Below are 17801 nucleotides of genomic sequence, written 5' to 3'. Positions count from 1 at the left end.
TAAATGAGTCATAAACTGGTCTCCGGCCTTGTCCGTGATGGTAGAAATGACTCCATCTGGTTGTCATCAGCCCGGACAGGGAAGAGACGGAATGCTCTTCTATCCTTCGTAAAGTTATATCTCATTCAAGGGAAAATCGAAAGTATTACAATAATATAGTATAAACCAAGAAATAGTAGATTTTATGTTATAAAAATCATATATGACTCTTCAAGGTAAAACAAAAGCATCATTCAAATTCAGAAAGCATCTAAGTTAAAGAAATTTGTTAGTTGAAACAACATATGTTTCATTTAGATTTTTAGGATCCATTTTATCCGGTTGTAAATTTCTTGATACATTCATGCACCTTCCTATGTTGCACCTCCTCACCCTCCCCCATTACCCACTCCCCCACTCACCCATACAATTTACATGTTGCGTACTTCAGTTGATCGGTTATTAAGAAAGATGTTGAAATATCCTTCAATATTTGTGGTACAGTACTCTTCAAGTATCAAATGCTTACCTACTGTACCATACAATTAAATTGTCTCTTTTCCAAGTATATCGGTAAGTAGGGCAAGCATTATAATTTCAATGTCAATTGATCTATTAAATTTTATCTGACCTCGCTTCCAACAAAAACCAGTTTCAAACATAAAACACAGAGACATTCAAATATATATATTAAAAAATTATGGCTTATGTGTTCATATAATTATCTACAGTACATTTCATTTTTTACATACAGTATTTCTTTGTAATTTCGGCACTTTTGTATTATCATATATATATCAATAGTAACATATTTATATGTATAAATATGTACAATATATGTATATCTATATATATTATATATAAATATATATATATATATATATAGATATTATATACAGTATATATATCTATTTGTGTCTTTCTTTTCTTACATTGCAGATTTGACCAAACACCTAGTATCTGACTATGCACAAGTTTTAGAGCTGCTGGAACAAGGCATGGCCAGTAGGACTACAGCATCAACTCACATGCATGAATTCAGCAGTAGATCTCATGCAATCTTCACAATCCATTTTGTGCAGGTTAGTGATAATGTCCTCTTCAAAGGGACTGGTAATGAACTCACTAGATGTAACACGTCATGATAACATGGTTTATATTCTCAATGTTAGGGGATTGGGGTTGGAAAGTATTCAAGCTGTTTGGGTTTACATGTCCAGACTCTATCTTGGGTGGCTTTTTTGTTTGAAGTATTGTGGCATGTGTAGCTGCATTTTGAGTTGGGGGTTGTAACTTTTTTGGCACTCTGACTAAAGCTGTGTAATATTTATGCATAATAGGATACCCTCCTCCCCCTCCTCAATCTTAATAAGAGATCTGTGTAGCTATAACAGCTTGGTTGCTCATAATTAGTGAGTTCTGAACATTTCATCCAATTACAGACTCAGGAATGTTTATGCCCTCACATTATCTGCAATGTGAATTTTTGGTGTATTCAAATAGCAAATGCCTTTTTTCAGGAATGTATTTTTTCTGTGAATTAAAATTATATGAATTAGTTATGAAGATTCTTTCTTCCCACAAATTTTGGTTGAAATGTAACAGTTCTTCTTTAAAATGTTTTACCATATTCGTGAAAAATTGGAAGAGAGTGTTTTGAAGCATTGACCTGTACAGACCAATGATAAGTACTGTAAAAATTGCAAAAGACAGCTTGATTTATGGTTGAGATTAATTCTGAGCAAAATTTATCTGCAAGTATAGTGTTGTTTCATTAACTGTGTCACTTTGGTGTTTCCTCTAGTGGCCGAATGAAATCTTAAGGGCTCTTAAAATGCCCCTCAGTTTATCTTTTTTTTTAGGGTTATAAATAATTGCCAAGGCGTTTTGGCAAATGTTAATTTTGGCTTAAAAGATGTCCGAAAAGAATAAATGAATTCATATGCAATTTATGCATATCTGTTTGCATGTATTGGTTACATGATCTTTAGATGTGGTTTTAGTACCATTAGTAGACCTATCATGTCATCTGTAAGCTTCTATATTTTTCAATTTGTTTCTAATGTTACAAGTTTCCATATGTGGTTGAAACTCTTTCTACAACTGCTTTGCATTATTTTCTAACCTACAGTATATAAATACAGTGTTGAAGCTTCCTTGTAGTATGGTGACAAATCTGAAATAGAACTTGGTGGCTTTTCTCTATTCGTGCCATCGTGTATATTTAAAACCATGTAACCTAAGCATCTTTGGCACTAATGTCTATCTGACATATATAACATTGTGGCTCCCCTGTATTAGTGCCATTCTGTAGTTTTAAAACCACGTAACCTAAGCATCTTTGGCACCAATGTCTATCTGAAGTATAGTATAGTAGCAATATATTGTATTTAAAACCCTCATGTTCAGCATGTTCTCCCATAATTTTAATCTGAGTTTTACAACTTTGTGCAGTGCCCTTCCCTCTAGTAAATATCGTGACATGTGGTATTTTTAAACTCAAGAAGTTTGTGTTTCAATTTTGTGTTGTGTGGACTCAAACTGTGTAATGTTCATTCTTGCTTTGAATGTGTGCACTTATTTCAATACCTTTTGATGTAAACATTTCCCATGTTGTTGTTTGATCTTCTGTATAATTTATCCTCCCTGTTTAGCATGTTGAGTCACACAAAGAGATCTCTTTTTATCATTGAGCTATAACGAAGATCCTACCAGCTATTTTCAAATATCCCTTGATGGTCTTAACAGCCAATCATGTCAAGGTGCAGGAAAAGCGATTCCATTATTTGAAATATAACAGCAATTTGAAGTTGGTAGCAACTTCTACCCTGTAAATGGATATCATCATATGCTGAGTGCTATGCTTGTACGCAGGCTGTTTTAAACTTATGAATGAAATAATCTATCTGTTCTAGTTAAGTTGGTGAAAAGTGCAGGTAGGCTTTCATAGTTTTATGCTGGGTAAGCGAGACTGAGTCATGGCTGGTTTGAGTGTTAGAGGTGACAAAACCTGATGGTTGCATCAACCAATCAGCATCAAGGGAAAGATTTATGACTGGTAGTATGTAAATGAGCTCCAGACATCTGATGAGTAATCGTTGTAAAGCCAAAGAAAAATAACAGTTTGTCAACATATTCTCATTGCCAGAAATATAGATACAGATTGTGCAGGTAATCAAATATTTCATAAGAAAGAAATTGTTTGCTTTCTATAAATAATGCTACAACTAATATACCTCACTCCCTCTGGTTTGTATAAGCTCTTGGTTTTTGAGATTAACACTGCAGTTTATAGTAGAGAACAAAAGTTTAATGAAAATAAAGTTGATATTCATTCATAGCATATGAAGTAGCTACTGAAGTAACTACTTAAGAGTGTTAGCTCAGTGGTTAACGCAGGTGCCTTTCAATCATAAGGTCCCGAGTTTGGGTCACTCCAAGATTAATGTATGTCGTCCAATATCAGAGCTGTTGACAATTCATAATCATGGACGTTAAATATGAATCTAAGAGACTGACTTCGGTCAGCTTGCGGCTTTGATAAGCCAATAATGGCTACTTTGCGAGTTCCTGCTTGCAGGAGGATCTGAAATCAAACAAATACATACATACTTGCATATTTGTTAATTATGCATGGTAAAAGCTTTGTAAGTTTTTTGTTTGCACTAAATCCTCTCAAGTAACTAGTGCATTTACTATGAATGCTATGAAGCATTTTTGTCCCCGTCTGCACCTCTTTCCCTCTCCCTGCCCCGGCTCCCTGCCCCCTCCCATTTCCAATCTCCTCCTCTCTCCCTATGAAATGGTATAACCAACTACTGGTGGTAAGACTAATCACCTATAGCCATAAACAACCTGCATGAAGAGTTTTATATGCAAATCAGATGATAAAATCCTATACATGTTGTTGTGGCTGAGTGGATAAAGGCGTTGGCATTTGAAGCAATGAGGCTTAGCATTCAGGAGGTTCAATACCCTGCGGGGTCATGGTAAAGTGGGTTTTCATTCAAGAGCAATCTATGGATTTTTCCCATCTGAAATGACTGTGTAAATTGAAAAGATTCCAAATTTGAGTTAAAATGTTGAATTGGAAGCCACCCGACGTGTGAGTTGCAATCCTTGCGGGTTTCTCCCACATTAGTGGTCACCTAAGTGTCGTTAAAATATCGGCTGATTATTATTATCATTATTAGTATTATTATTATTATTATCATTATCATGATCATTATCATTATTATTATGATCATCATTATTATTATGATCATTATTATTATTATTATTATACATGTATGCTTATATCTTCAGGCCAAGATAGAACAACAACTACCGAGTGAGATCGTCAGCAAAATTAACCTGGTAGACCTGGCCGGCAGGTATGTCACAGAGAGTAATTGGTTTGTTTACTGAGTCTCTATAGTTGCCATGGCTTTCTGACTGCTGAAGAATGCCCCCCCCCCCAAAAAAAAACAAAAAAAACAAGAAAGACAAACCTGGACAATCTTCAGAGAGGAATGAGTTACATAACCATGGGAAACATCAAATATGGTTCCAAAGCCATCCCTCTGTTTCATTCTTTAATATGAGTTATGTTCAAAGAATGCATTGAGAACATTTCTAATCCTCCCATAGTTGGATAGTGTCTGATGTTAAGGGTATTCATTTGATTTTCAGTATGAAGCTCTGTTAATACCCAAACAGGGAATAAAATCCTTAAATATAGGGCAAAAAAATTGTTTCAATATGCAGAACCAATTCTATTATGTCTATCAATTTTACCAAGAATATGATGACCCCACATTGTTTTGATTCTTTTCCATATAGTATGTTATGTTCTCTCACTAAAATAATTAAAGAGGAGATATCAAGTTAACGTTGTGAACTGTTAGTGTTACTGGCCAAAAGTCAAGTAAAAACAGTAAATGTGATTTTGGGAACAAATTATGTTCATTCATGTCCTTAGATTTGTTTATATTTTGGGTTTTATTTCCCCAAATTCTATTTTGGTCATTCCAACAAATCTCATTGTCAATCTAGGGAAAAAATTTACTATTCCAACAATCTGCTTGTCCCTATAATTGTAAATCTCAAGAGTTTGGAATGTTTCATGCCAATGAAACTTTTCATATCTGTACCTGTTTTTCTCTGAATTTTGAGTGTGTTCTTCCAATAAACCTGCTCCATGACGGTGATTGTTACAAAACATTTGCCTCATACCTACGGTATATTGCTTCATTTCAGAATTCGCCATGTTACATTTGAACAAACTACTCCTATAGCTTAAATGGGTTAACTTGGCTAATTAACAACCATGCATGAAGTCTGTAGGAATTCACATATAAATGAGGTGGGAAACCATGTGTGAAAGATAATGTGTAGATGTTTATTAGGGCAGAGAGAGATTGATTTTCCAGTTGCCTTATGATGGATTTGTAATCTTGGTTTTATTCTTACGTGTACCAAACTTCCACTAGATATATGGAGAATCAATTACTCCCGATAGTAGGGAGCATTTATCAATTTAAAATAACATGATTGAACCACGATGATGGTGATGAATGACACTTTAGCTGTGCTTGTATGAGTCATCATGCTGTGTTTCTTTCTTACTACAAATGAAGACACTAAGTCTGGCTTTTACTTATAGTAGGCCTACCTACTATGTAACTGCATGAAGAGGTTACTCAAGCATATTCACAATCATTATTATGTATACACTGTTCATTCAACCCATGCTGTGAACCTGTATTGGGATAAAGCTTGATTGTATCAAGTGGTGAACCATTTGGAGATATTGAAGAATTGAAATTTGAACCATGATTCAGACAAAGTAATGAAATAGTTTTTGTATTCAAAACAGTAAACTGCTAAACTTAGAGGTACATGTTAACTGTATGAGGGTGGGTGGGGGGGGGGTGAGGGTGAGTTTTGATGGTTGTGTTTTGGATACTTTTTTGGAAGTACAGTATTACCGTTGAGGTAAATGTTGTATGAATTTAAGAGTAACTCACCTAACTTCACCTAAATTTAACTAGAATTTTGTGGTTTGTTGTTATATTTTCTTACCATTACTTTAAATTGCCACTTTATACACAACCCTCTTTTTCTACAGTGAGCGAGCTAATTTGAACTTCAGCAAAGACAGGATCCAGGAAGGGGCTAACATTAACAAATCTCTGGTCATGCTGGGGAACTGTATATCAGCTCTGGGTAAGTTACCATTTTTGGTTTTTAAATATATTTTTTTCAACTTTTGCTGTGATTGTCTTTGTACCTACTTCACCACAAAAAGTTGGTAACTGTCAACGTCCTTGGAGCGTAGCATGTGTTTGCATAAAAAATAAACAGTTGAAAATTTAAAGGTTTAGTGTCCTCCAGTGACTCCAGTTGAAATCTTTTATCGTCAGTTTTCATGAACTAATATGATAATATTAGTTCAAATGGTTTTTGTCAGTACAAGAGAAAGTTTTTGTTAATATTTCATAAAACATTGGCAACAAGGAGGAGGAAAAAAGAAGAGCCTCTCTCAAGCATACCCTTGGAATTAATCTTGTTTTACTGATAGTTGGAGGAATATTTTAATATATATTCACAATCGAGACTTTTAAAGCTGTGTAACATTTGAATGTAGATGTAAATTGGTACAATATGCTGCTTGAATGGGTTTATATGATAAACATATCTTTAAAACATGTTAACTGTGTTTGTTGGTGATCATTTATGTGAAAGAAATTAAAAATTAACATCAAATCTCATGTCTTTATGAGTTTACCCTTGATGAGGATGTCAAAATGCACAGAGTTTGTCAAACCCTAACAAGAGTAATAAAGTCCTGAACTAACTTGCTTGAAAACAAAAAGCATAAGGGAAGCCTCGCAAATCTAACCGCCATGTCCGGGCTGGTGGATTTTTCCGCGGCTATAATGAGCACAGCCACAAGCAGATAATGAGTCACACTTGAGTGCACACTCTCTCCAAACCACCTTCCACGTTATACAGTTACATTCACAGCCGCGGTCAAGTTTTTACTAAGCCGATTTGAACACAATAGTGAGTTGAACAAAACATCATAGCTAAGTCTCAAGGTATTCAAACGTTTCAAAAAGATAGTATGTTTATACGCCGTATTTTATCCTACTGCAGAAGCAAAACTTCTGTGAAAATAAGTAAGGAAATGTGAATTTACACTGCAGGAATCTAAAATGCTATCTTTCTTATTTTCCCAGTCGGCCAAGTAGGAACAAAAAGTTTCGTTGCCTTTTTGCAAGGACATTAAGTTTCCTGAATTTTTAAGATTTAAAAATCTAAAAAACTGAAATCACAATCTCACTTCTTGTACACGTGCACACAAGCGTGAACCAGAGCCTACCATACGGGATGACTTTAGAATAATCCTACTAAGTTGTATAGAACAGGACCTAAACTACCTAGCTAGGTGAAAAAAAAATCGGTCGACTGTAGGGAATTTTTCGCACTCCAGCGAAGCTGTACTTTTTTTTTAGCCAGCTAGATCGTAGACATGAGGATTGAACAAATGACGATAATTTCTTGTGAAAGAAATTTGAAATAAATGTGGAAAAAATGCGATTATCCTTTCTCCGTTTTAAGTGTAAATGTTTTTCTAGCATTCCATGGTTAAGAAAGTTGAAAGAAATAAAGTTTATCAACTTCATTTACTGACTTTTGAACTTCGAAAAAAAAACGTCCTTTACTACTCTGAAAATCAATAGAGAAATTAGCAATTGTGTACGAACAGTAAGTTGGTACACCTTTCAAATTTTACGAAAGATCGAGCAAAATACTTTCGAAAAATTCACACGAAACTGGCATATTGTGCTAAATGCAACTAATGTCATGTAGACAAGGCTCTAGTACACCCATTTATGAATAAACCATACGACCACATCTGGCGGGGGGAAAAGAAAGTATTTTCTAGAATTTCCACCAAAAAAAAAAGGAAAAATTAATATCCTACCATAGTTAAGTGTATAGTAAATAGCCTAACCACTTTGCCGGTTACGGATCTCACGTAACAACAAAAACACAACTAATTGTATTTTGCGAAGTTGACGTTTTCTGCAAGGACATGGAAACAATATTTAGCATTCAGTTAATCATGCCAAGTGGCCTAAAACATGGGATTAAAAGGTTTACTTTCATAAAGATAGCCATACTGTAGCTATTGGGGCCTTGATATCGTGCTATGTCTGTATGGTATAGACTCGTGTATCATGGGGAATAGAATGTTTTGTTCATGCGGAGGAGTCGGTTGGCTTGAGGTGTGTTTTACTTACCTTAATGTTACGGGGATATATACTTTTCTTGAACGTCTAAGATAATATTTCGCATAACTTTACCGATCCTTTACTGACTTACCTAATTAATTCTAGAGTGGAGCCAAAATAGTTTACTCCATGAAAAGTTTTTTGGAAACATGTCAAAAATGTTAACAAACAGGTGTTAGACAGGGGGGTTGTTTGGCAATGTACATGGGAAAATTCGCAGCCCATGTACAGTATGCCTACGATGATATTTAAGTAGGGGTAAACACTGCAGTTGTAAACTGATGTACGTATAGTAAAATTTTCACCGAATAGTAACTTATATCTCTAACCACATGGCAGCCTAACACACTAAGTCAATGGGAAAATCAAGCCTAAACCATCTGTTTATTCGTTGAATTTGTGTCGCAGTTAGCTTCAGAGATCAACGTTACGGTCGATGTTCTCTCTTTAACATACATTTGTGGCATAGCTTAACTATTGTTTTGTTTAAATTCTGGTTTGTCAATATGGGTTTTCTGAAGTTCTTGGGGGGGCATATATTTAATACAATGGCTGATTCAGTTTTTAATTCATAGTTACGTACCACTCGTTGAACAAGGCTCATAATGTATAGGCCCAGGTAAAGGCTGCTTTTATCGAACTTTCGAGTAGCGGAGTGTCACAATTGTTCATAGAGACCCAAGAAATTTTATTTGTGAGGTTTGATAACGTGGAAGATTTGCAAGAATTATATAAAGTACTGAATCTCGGACATTTGGTAGTGGCGGATTTTAGTGTATAAGTCACTTTGCAACATAAACTACCGCTCTATTGACTGTCAAAACCGCAAAAGTTAATCCGGTCACTTGGCCAAGTTTGCTCATTGTTTGTGAAGAATAACCAGCCTTGTGTTGTCAGGACGCTGTGCTCATTACTCTGGCTGGCAACCAGCGTGTGTGCATTCAACCATGGGACCAATATGCACATGCATAATGAGCAAGGGGTGCGAGATTTCCGCCGGCCCGGAACCGGCGGTTAGATTTGCGAGGCTTCCCTAAGAAAAAGAGAAAAATGCCAGCATTCTTACTAACTATTGGTAACAACATAGGTCATTAGCTCTGCTGATGGTGCATAAAGGGACGTCATAGAAAAGATTTTGTTTACAACTTTTTGCCTATCTGGCCTGTATTGTATTTCCTGTATCATTATTTTAGTGACAATATTGATGATGGGAAATATCGTTTGTGTTCATTTCAATATGAATTTTGTTGATCAATAATTCCTGACAATCTCTCTACATGTATGTCAATGATATTTTTGGTAGTACTGTCTTTAGTTTCCCACAGTAATTCAGAAACAAGATGCCACTTAATGTGAATTGTTTGCTGCTGAAATAATTTCACTAAATTTTCAATGCTCGTGTTCTAAAGTGTCCTTTTCAAAGAAACCAGAAAAAAAAGAAGGAAAAAAAAGAGGAAAAAAAAGAAAAATCTGGTTAAACATTTGAGAATAAATAAATTTAAATCCTCCCTCAAAGAAGGATTGGAATGAAGAAGGTCATTTATCTAATTCTCAGAATTGGTTCATTCCTTTCCAATTTTTGATGAAGGATATATGCTTTCGTGGTTTCTTTGCCCTAAATGCAGTGCTGACATTTTGCCGTGTTTTTGTCTTCATCTCTGCTAACGCTAATACTTTTCTTCCCAGGCGGCTACCCTTGTGACTTTGGTAAGCCTTGTTATAGTTACTGTAGTTCTCTCGCCCACTTTTTTACACCAAATCACCCCAGTGCCTTTGAAGCTTTCCAAATTATTGGTTTCACATCTCTCTCTCTTTTTATCAGTTTTATAATATATTTGCTTTTTTTTTAAGTTCTTATCCTTCGAAACAGACAGGAAAGTTTTGTGTACTTGTTTGTCTATCAAAGTGTGACAGCAGATCTTTCTGAATTGTTGTCAATGTTAGTGAGCAAAGTATTTAAAGTCATAACTTTAACTTGGTCTATCTGGCTGTAATACCTTTGGAACAAAAAGTTGAAATTTCCTATAGAAACATTCTTGTATCAAAGAGTTCTGTGACTGGAAAAATTCAGTTTCTTTGAAAGGAAGACAGTGTTCCTTAACTTTAAAATATGTTTTTAAAACCGATATATTAAATTACCTTGTCATGTCACAAAACTTTCCTTCAGCATTATTTATAATTTTACATTTATCTGTTTTACGTTTACTTTTGCAGCTGATTAATGTTCCACTTTTACTACTCCAAAATGTTACACTTTTGCTACAAAATACCCCATAAACAGCCTTTAATATCTGTCTCTTCTTTCACAAATGTCCATTTTCTGTTTTTGATGTACAATATTTTCCATAACTGACATTGCTGAAAGACTCTCCCTTATGCCTCTTCCAATAATTGTAGGTTAATAGTTTTGTTGCTCTGATTACTATTCATACTTTTCACAAATTTATTGAAATATTCATAGTCCAATGATTCTCATTTGCATGTACAGTATACCACGAAAATATATACTTGATGTCCAGAATATGTATGGATGTTTGTATTTTAACAAGCTATTGTCACCGTTTTTAGTTATTCCATCAGATTTAAAAATAGATGTTGAATCCATTTATTCACTGAAAGGAACACCGCATGGTTTTCTACTGTTATGATGAAATAGATGTTAAAGTTCAATGTACTGGAGTCAGTAATGTTTTGACAAAAGCTTTCATAAAATTAAGAAATTATGCCAATGTTATGCGGTTGTTTGGATTGTCATGTACTTTAGTTAGAGTTAACCTGCAGCATTATGGCCTTCATTAGAATGCTTGTATACCTTAACGAGTCAAGGTGGGCCAGAAGGTCTCACCGCCCACTATTAGAATACTCACTTGCATAACATTTACACAGAGCAATAAATTCATGCAGAGAAGAACCTCCTCATATTTAAGCAAACATCATAAATAGTTGTTGAGAAGAATATGTAGTTGTTTGTTCACCTGTTGCTACAGCTTCTCTGAACCTTATGGTAATTTTTTCAGTCCATTGTCACTTCACAAGCCATTCACTATGTGCTTTATCTGTCAATATCATTCTTTATGTGTTGGCCTCCTTGTGCTATCCTCTGTTACACTGCTTCAAAGTTCACACTACCAATCCGTTCTATGCTGTAGTTGTTCCCACTTGAACAGAACCCCCCCCCCATTGGATTGTTATCACCACCCCATAGGAGTGTTCTCACAATATCAGTGTTACCCTAGTCCTGCTGTCACTAATTCACCCCAATTATGACCCTGCCATTCTAGATATATGCGTAATACGTATTATGTCATGTGGCATATTACACGAATCTTGTAATTTTGCAAGCTATTAGTGTATACCTCAATGGTATTGAGGTAAACAGTCACGTTACTTTAACAAATTCTAACATTGTATGTAATTCATGTTACACAGCTCATTTACAGACAGTGGTTAATTGCTCACATTTCTTGGTTTAAATTTTAACATCAACCTGTGTTAACTCTCCGTTTTAATGATCAAAATGAAATAAAACTGTTAGCAAACTGCTTATCCTCTAGAGAGCCTGTGTAGGAGAATGTGTAAAAGTAAGTTGGCCTGACGTTTCGATCCTAGCAGGATCTTCTTCAGAGGCCGTTTTTAATGATAGAGTGTGAACAATAACAACGCATCATCATATACTTTGAGAATGTGAGAACTTCATAGATGTATTATCGACTTGTAAATGTTTCATATTGTTATACACTCGGACTATTATATTAAAACTTTGCAATATCAAACTTTAGTGGCTTAATGCTTGCTTTTATATATGTATATAGATACCTGATATTCGGTTCACAAACCTTGAACGGTATTTCTGCATTATTAATAGCATAAAATTCGCCGTAACTCCCTTCTTTCCATCTTCTTTGGAAATGTTATTGTAACCTTGAAAATCCTGCTATGTTCCATTAAACAATTTTACTGTATTCCAGGTAGTGCTTTTTTTCTTCTTTTTTTTTGCCATTTATGATATGACGGGCTTTGTGTGACAAATTTAATTATATGCTAATGTATATCAAAATGTGTGAGCAGTTACCAGTATTTGCTGCAGAAATGCTTGGAAGAAAAAGGGGTTTTTCAAAGGTCTCTATTAACGAATATGCTTCTGTCAACATAAGATTTCAAAATTGACAGAATATGAGGAGACTTTCAGGAAATTCACCAAGACAAAATTTTGGAAGTAATAAAAATGACAATCACCTTAACCAAAAATCTTGTTCCCCTAGACTGGCAGTTGAGTAGTGGATCAGTGTGTAAATGGTTAATGTGCAGTTTAAGGGCAGTACATCGATTTACCTATCTCTGGGCTATTTTCACTCGTGCTGCTTGCTTGTGTTACTGCTTTCAAAGCTTACCGTTCTGAACATCGGTCTTGTGGGGTCTTTCACTTACATGGTTTCATTTTTCTTGCAATTGTGCCAAGGATAAATATGTTGATGTTTGACTGAAAAAAACAAATTATGTACGTAGTTTTAGATCCTCCTGCAAGCAGGTATTCGAGAACAAGTCATCATTGGCTTATCAAAGCCGCAAGCTGACCGAAGTCAGTCTCTTAGATTCATATTTATTCATGATTATGAATTGTCAATTGTCAACAACTCTGTAACTAGACGACATACATTAATCTTGGAGTGACTCCAATTTCTACAATTATAATTTTCTCCAGCTGCTCTCATAACATTCCATTTCAATAAATAGAAAATGAATTGTTCCAAATATTCCTTTTAAAAGCCATTAGAAGTTAGAAAAACATTGCAATGTTGACCTTGAGGGAAGTTTGGTAAAAATATTTGGAACATTTTAACATCTATCTCAAAACCATCCTAGTTTCACTTCTCTTGCTCAGGAATTTTCTGTCTCAATTAAGCAATTACACTAATGCACGGTCTTCAACATTTTCTACAAATCCATTTTCCATGTATCGATTATACCCTCGACAAAGTTCAACTACTCTCTTAGCTAAAAGCACTTTTTTGAGTTCCCTGGTGAAAAAAAATCCCTCATTGAGAACATCGAGTCCCTTTTTCCTTACGGATACTAGTCTTTTACCCTTTTCATGATGTTGGGGAATGTGTAAATTTAGCTCTGTTTTTGCATAATGGCATTTTTAAAAGCCTGCAATCAATCACGTCTTTTCGCATCTCCTGAGTCCTGACTAACATGTCGTACGCTTCTCCTCTCCATCTCTGACAGCGGAGAATGCTCTAGCTGCAGTCAGCATGGAGAGTCTAGCCAGTGAAGAGGTTGACATGCAGTCATCATCTCAAGGACTGAAGAGGAGATCCAACGGTTTCGTCCCCTACAGGAACTCGGTCCTCACATGGTTACTGAAGGACAGTCTTGGTGGCAATGCAAAGACGGTTATGATTGCCAGTGAGTGAATGGCATCAAAATGTTGATAAATTAATGGAGAAAAAGTATTGAAAAAAAAAAAGAGGGGGGGTGGATGGGAGGAATTGGGAGGGTAGAGGTTCAGCTTTAACCATAGTTAGTGTGCACAAATTCATTAATGATTGATATCGGCAGGGTATCGGTGTGTTCGTGCTTGTTGCAAACTTGTGTATGTTAGTAGATTTTTGAGTTGATTTTGATACATTTTGGATGCTACCTCACATACCAATGCGAGTCGATGGCTTGGTTTAATCAAGATTGATGATTTTGAGTAGTGAAGACAAATTCCAAATTTGCTGTAAAATGAGTTAAATATGAAACGTGTCCAGGTCGTGTATTGTCGAGTACTATCCAATGGAAATTCATTAGTAAAATATTAATTACTTGTTTATTACTTGGTAGCTTTGGAAAACCTGCCCATCGGAACTAAAAAAGGTTACTTGAAATGTTGATTATTAGAAGTCTATGTTCTGTTCAGGGTTGAAGGCAATCTTTTAAATGAATTAGGTAACCATTTTCATTTTACATTATTGAGGGCTTGTTGCTGTGATGGGTGAGTTTATCAGGATTATTTTCAGCTGCCACACTTATATGATATGGAGGATGTGAACACATCCCATTATCATACTGACTGTTAAAGTGTTTGTTCATCTTTACCAGTTTTGGAATTAACTGTCTAAATTTAATCATCTGTCTGTGAAAGGACAGCATGCAGAAAGTATGGATAGTTTAAATATTGTGAGAATTGCATAAGTAATATTTTTTTTAAAGCAAAAATTAGCTTTACCTTATATACTGGTTCCCCTGAGAGAGTTTCATTTTGGCATTGTAAAATACTCCACTTATCCTTTCTTTTGGTTTCATAAGTGTCGTGATGGAACTTCCTAAGAACTCCTAAATATCTGAGAGGTTTTAGAACAGGACACAATATATAAATCCTACTAGTATGACATTTTCGAGTCTCTAATGGTGGGTTATCTTTCTCATTATTTCAGCGGTCTCTCCAGCCAGTATACATTACAACGAAACCATGAGCACACTCAGGTATGCACGCAGAGCAACTCACATCGTCAACCAGCCGGTAATTAATGAGGTAAGAATGAAGGAGTTGCACAAAATTACAATTTACATCCTTTCAAAATCTTGTTTTCTATTTATCCTGCCTGACAAAAGCTAGTTTTCTGAAACAACCAGTGGTAGAGTAAATTGTTAAAGTAATACTGTAATGCTGCATTTTAACTGTAAGTGTGTGTACAGTGTGACATTTTGGCTACTTCAGGCTGCTTCAAAGTGTACCCTTTGCCGTTGGTCAAGATAATTAGTTGTTTGTGAACCATCAGACAATTCTGAAGGAAACTTCAAATTCTACAATGTCTTCATCTACAAATTCTGTGGTAGACCATTTCTTTGATAACGATATTAAAGTTGCCCAGTCGGATTGGATAAGGAATTTGGAAACCTCTCAGTTTGATGTAGAATCTTGGCTTGCCTGTTGCATTTTTCCCACCTTGGCTGGTATTTGATGTACCAAAGTAAAATTCAGTCATCGGTAGTTCCTTTGTAAATTCTTGATCAAACATGGCCTTGGATGGCAGTACTCATAATCCAAGGGATGAATCGTTGTTACGCCAAAGATAAATGTTTTATTAAATTTGTTATTTAGTTTTATCATCCTGTGGTGTTTAAGTTACATTTCATTGCTTTATTATAGGTCACCATATCAAATCGAATAAGAATCTTCACATCACAAATGATAATAGATATTGAAAATCCATCTTAAAACCTTATGAAAACGAAATCTGTCAGCAGGAAGAAATTTTATATCATACCTCTTTTACTAGTTTGCATTCCTAAAATTGTAAGAACTGTAAGCACTCTTAAAAGGCTCATCAGTATCCCCCCCCCCCCCCCTCAAATATGTTAGAAAGTCACAAAACGGTTACTCTTATACAGATCCAACAGATCTTTGCCGTCATCCTTAAAAGCATTTTCCGAATCTGTGCATGCATCCTATAGTCTAACTTAATATTCTTGAATACTTGTGAATTATGTGGACAATAGAGGATCTCCTGGAAAGTACTTTTGAAAATCTCACAAAGTTTTAGCATGCTTAAAATGGGGACATTTAACACGATAATGTGTGTCTCCTAATTCTGATTACATTCCATTCTATCGTCATGGTACAGTTTTAGTAGTTAAATACTCAAACATGCAGAGAAGTTAGAACACAATAACATAAAAAGCAGAAAAAACTATTAAAAAAATTAGAACTAATAACAGTTAAATCAGTAATATATCACATTGATCTCAGTTGACATGCATGGATACAGAGTTCAATTTATAGTCACAGTTCAATGGTGTGTAGTGACGAGGACTATATTTTTACCTTCTAAAAGGCCATTACATGTTTCTCCTCTTCAGTGGTTCTTATTAACACATAATTTCTTGATTACTCCCACATGCTGTGAAATGAAACAATGACATGGAGGATTTGCGAGAGATGATTAAAATTGTCTACTCTCTCTCTTCTCTATGCATTACTATTTCATCAAACTATTTTTAATATGTAAATGCAGCATCAGGAGTTGAGGCTACTGTCTCGTTATGATGGGTGTGGTTAATTCGGCACGGGTTAATTCGGTAGGGTAGTTTTACATTTGAGGGGTTTATTTCTTGGAAATGTTTTGACTTTTTTTCAAAATTTTCAAATTTGGTTGAATGCAGTAGCTGTTGTTAAATGGCAGAAAAAAGAAGAATAGGTAAAAGGATGACTGGACATAAAATATGAATGTAATTAAAAGTGATTTGTTCAATTCTCTTTCGGCGCTATTTCTCTGTGGTACCTTCATCTTGGTTTGTTTATGCAAGAAATGGTTTTCTGCTGCAGTAAATATGTTGCCTCTTACGATGGCTAAGATGCTTTTTGCCAAAAGGTGGATAAAAGAAGAGGAATAAGAAAAAAGAAAAGAATATTGTAAAATTAAATAGTTCTCCATTACATTTTTAAGACTCGGCAAGTGTCTCGGACTCTGTCGAGACTATTCCAAAGCTGTAATCATAAATTCCATATTAGGTACATTACAAACCATATTTGCAATTTTTTTTTCTCTTCTGTGGATATTAAATAATCTTTTACATTATAGAACAAAACAAAGAGCTAAACTTTAACCATCGGAATAGTCCTTCCTTTAAAGCAGGGTTTCCCTAAATTTTTCCCCCAATGAACCCCCTGTGGATGTCAGAGTTGTCCACGAACCCCCAACTTTTCGAGACACGATCCAAGTCATTATTATACTTTTATATGTATAACAGTGCTTCGTAAAAGATCAAGTTCATAGTTTAATATTGTAGAGGTTGTCGATAGGTACGACTTTTGTACATTACTAAATTATATGATATATCAGATTTTATTTCAACAAAAAGTACTCTAGTTTTGACTTTCAGAAACGTCTCACGAACCCCCTGGGATGGACTCACGTACCCCCTGGGGGTTCATGCACCCCAGTTAGGGAACCCTTGCTTTAAAGTATCTATGTGATCGATTTTGCGAGATAATGTTGTGTTTCTTTCATCGATAGGATCCTCATGTTCGGGTCATCCGTGAATTGAGAGGAGAAATTTTGAGGCTGAAAAACTTATTATGCAGTGCTAGTTTGGTAAGTAGCCAATTTCCAGTATCATGTTTTTATGTGGATAACTTCTAAAAGGTCATTTCAGAACACACAGAAACTCCCGAGGAAATCTTTTCATATACTATAACCATATTTCATATCAGATAGAATGAGGCACCTGTTGGCTCTTTGGACAATCAGTAATAGTTACAATGTTGCATTTTAATATTGGTGTATTTTTCAGTTGTGTTTGACTGTTAGGTACTCTCACCAGTTAACACTAGAATCAGGGTTTGACACTCTGACACGGATGCAAAGAAGTATATACAACAATCACAGTGTAAACAGGAACACATCATGTATATTCAGGGACGTAAATTATCCAAAATTGTTTGAAAACTTGATGAAAGTTCAGTCTAAGACATTACAGTACATGTCAGTATAAACCATTAGGTTCTCTTGGTCCTCTGAAAAGGGAAACAAACTAAGCTTCTCACAAGAA

General features: G+C 35.2%; 1 protein-coding gene across 4 annotated transcripts in view; it reads left to right on the top strand.

Moving 5' to 3' along the window:
- LOC139970975 (uncharacterized) overlaps positions 1-17801 on the top strand; it is an 88140-nt gene that overhangs the window by 20482 nt on the left and 49857 nt on the right. For 3 of the 4 annotated variants that reach the window (XR_011794272.1, XM_071977082.1, XM_071977080.1), the window contains exons 7-13: positions 919-1061; positions 4285-4352; positions 6089-6186; positions 9948-9968; positions 13491-13670; positions 14684-14781; positions 17267-17344. Coding sequence is in view for 3 of the 4 variants with exons in the window: in XM_071977082.1 (XP_071833183.1) it covers positions 919-1061; positions 4285-4352; positions 6089-6186; positions 9948-9968; positions 13491-13670; positions 14684-14781; positions 17267-17344 (686 nt within the window). In the remaining variant the exon portion in view is untranslated. The remainder of the gene's footprint in view (positions 1-918; positions 1062-4284; positions 4353-6088; positions 6187-9947; positions 9969-13490; positions 13671-14683; positions 14782-17266; positions 17345-17801) is intronic. The other variant, XM_071977081.1, reaches the window with a different exon arrangement.

This window comes from Apostichopus japonicus, chromosome 8 (assembly GCF_037975245.1).
Source record: "Apostichopus japonicus isolate 1M-3 chromosome 8, ASM3797524v1, whole genome shotgun sequence".
NCBI lineage: Eukaryota > Metazoa > Echinodermata > Holothuroidea > Aspidochirotida > Stichopodidae > Apostichopus > Apostichopus japonicus.
Note: the sequence above shows the minus strand (reverse complement) of the source record. Positions and strands in the feature narration are given on the sequence as shown.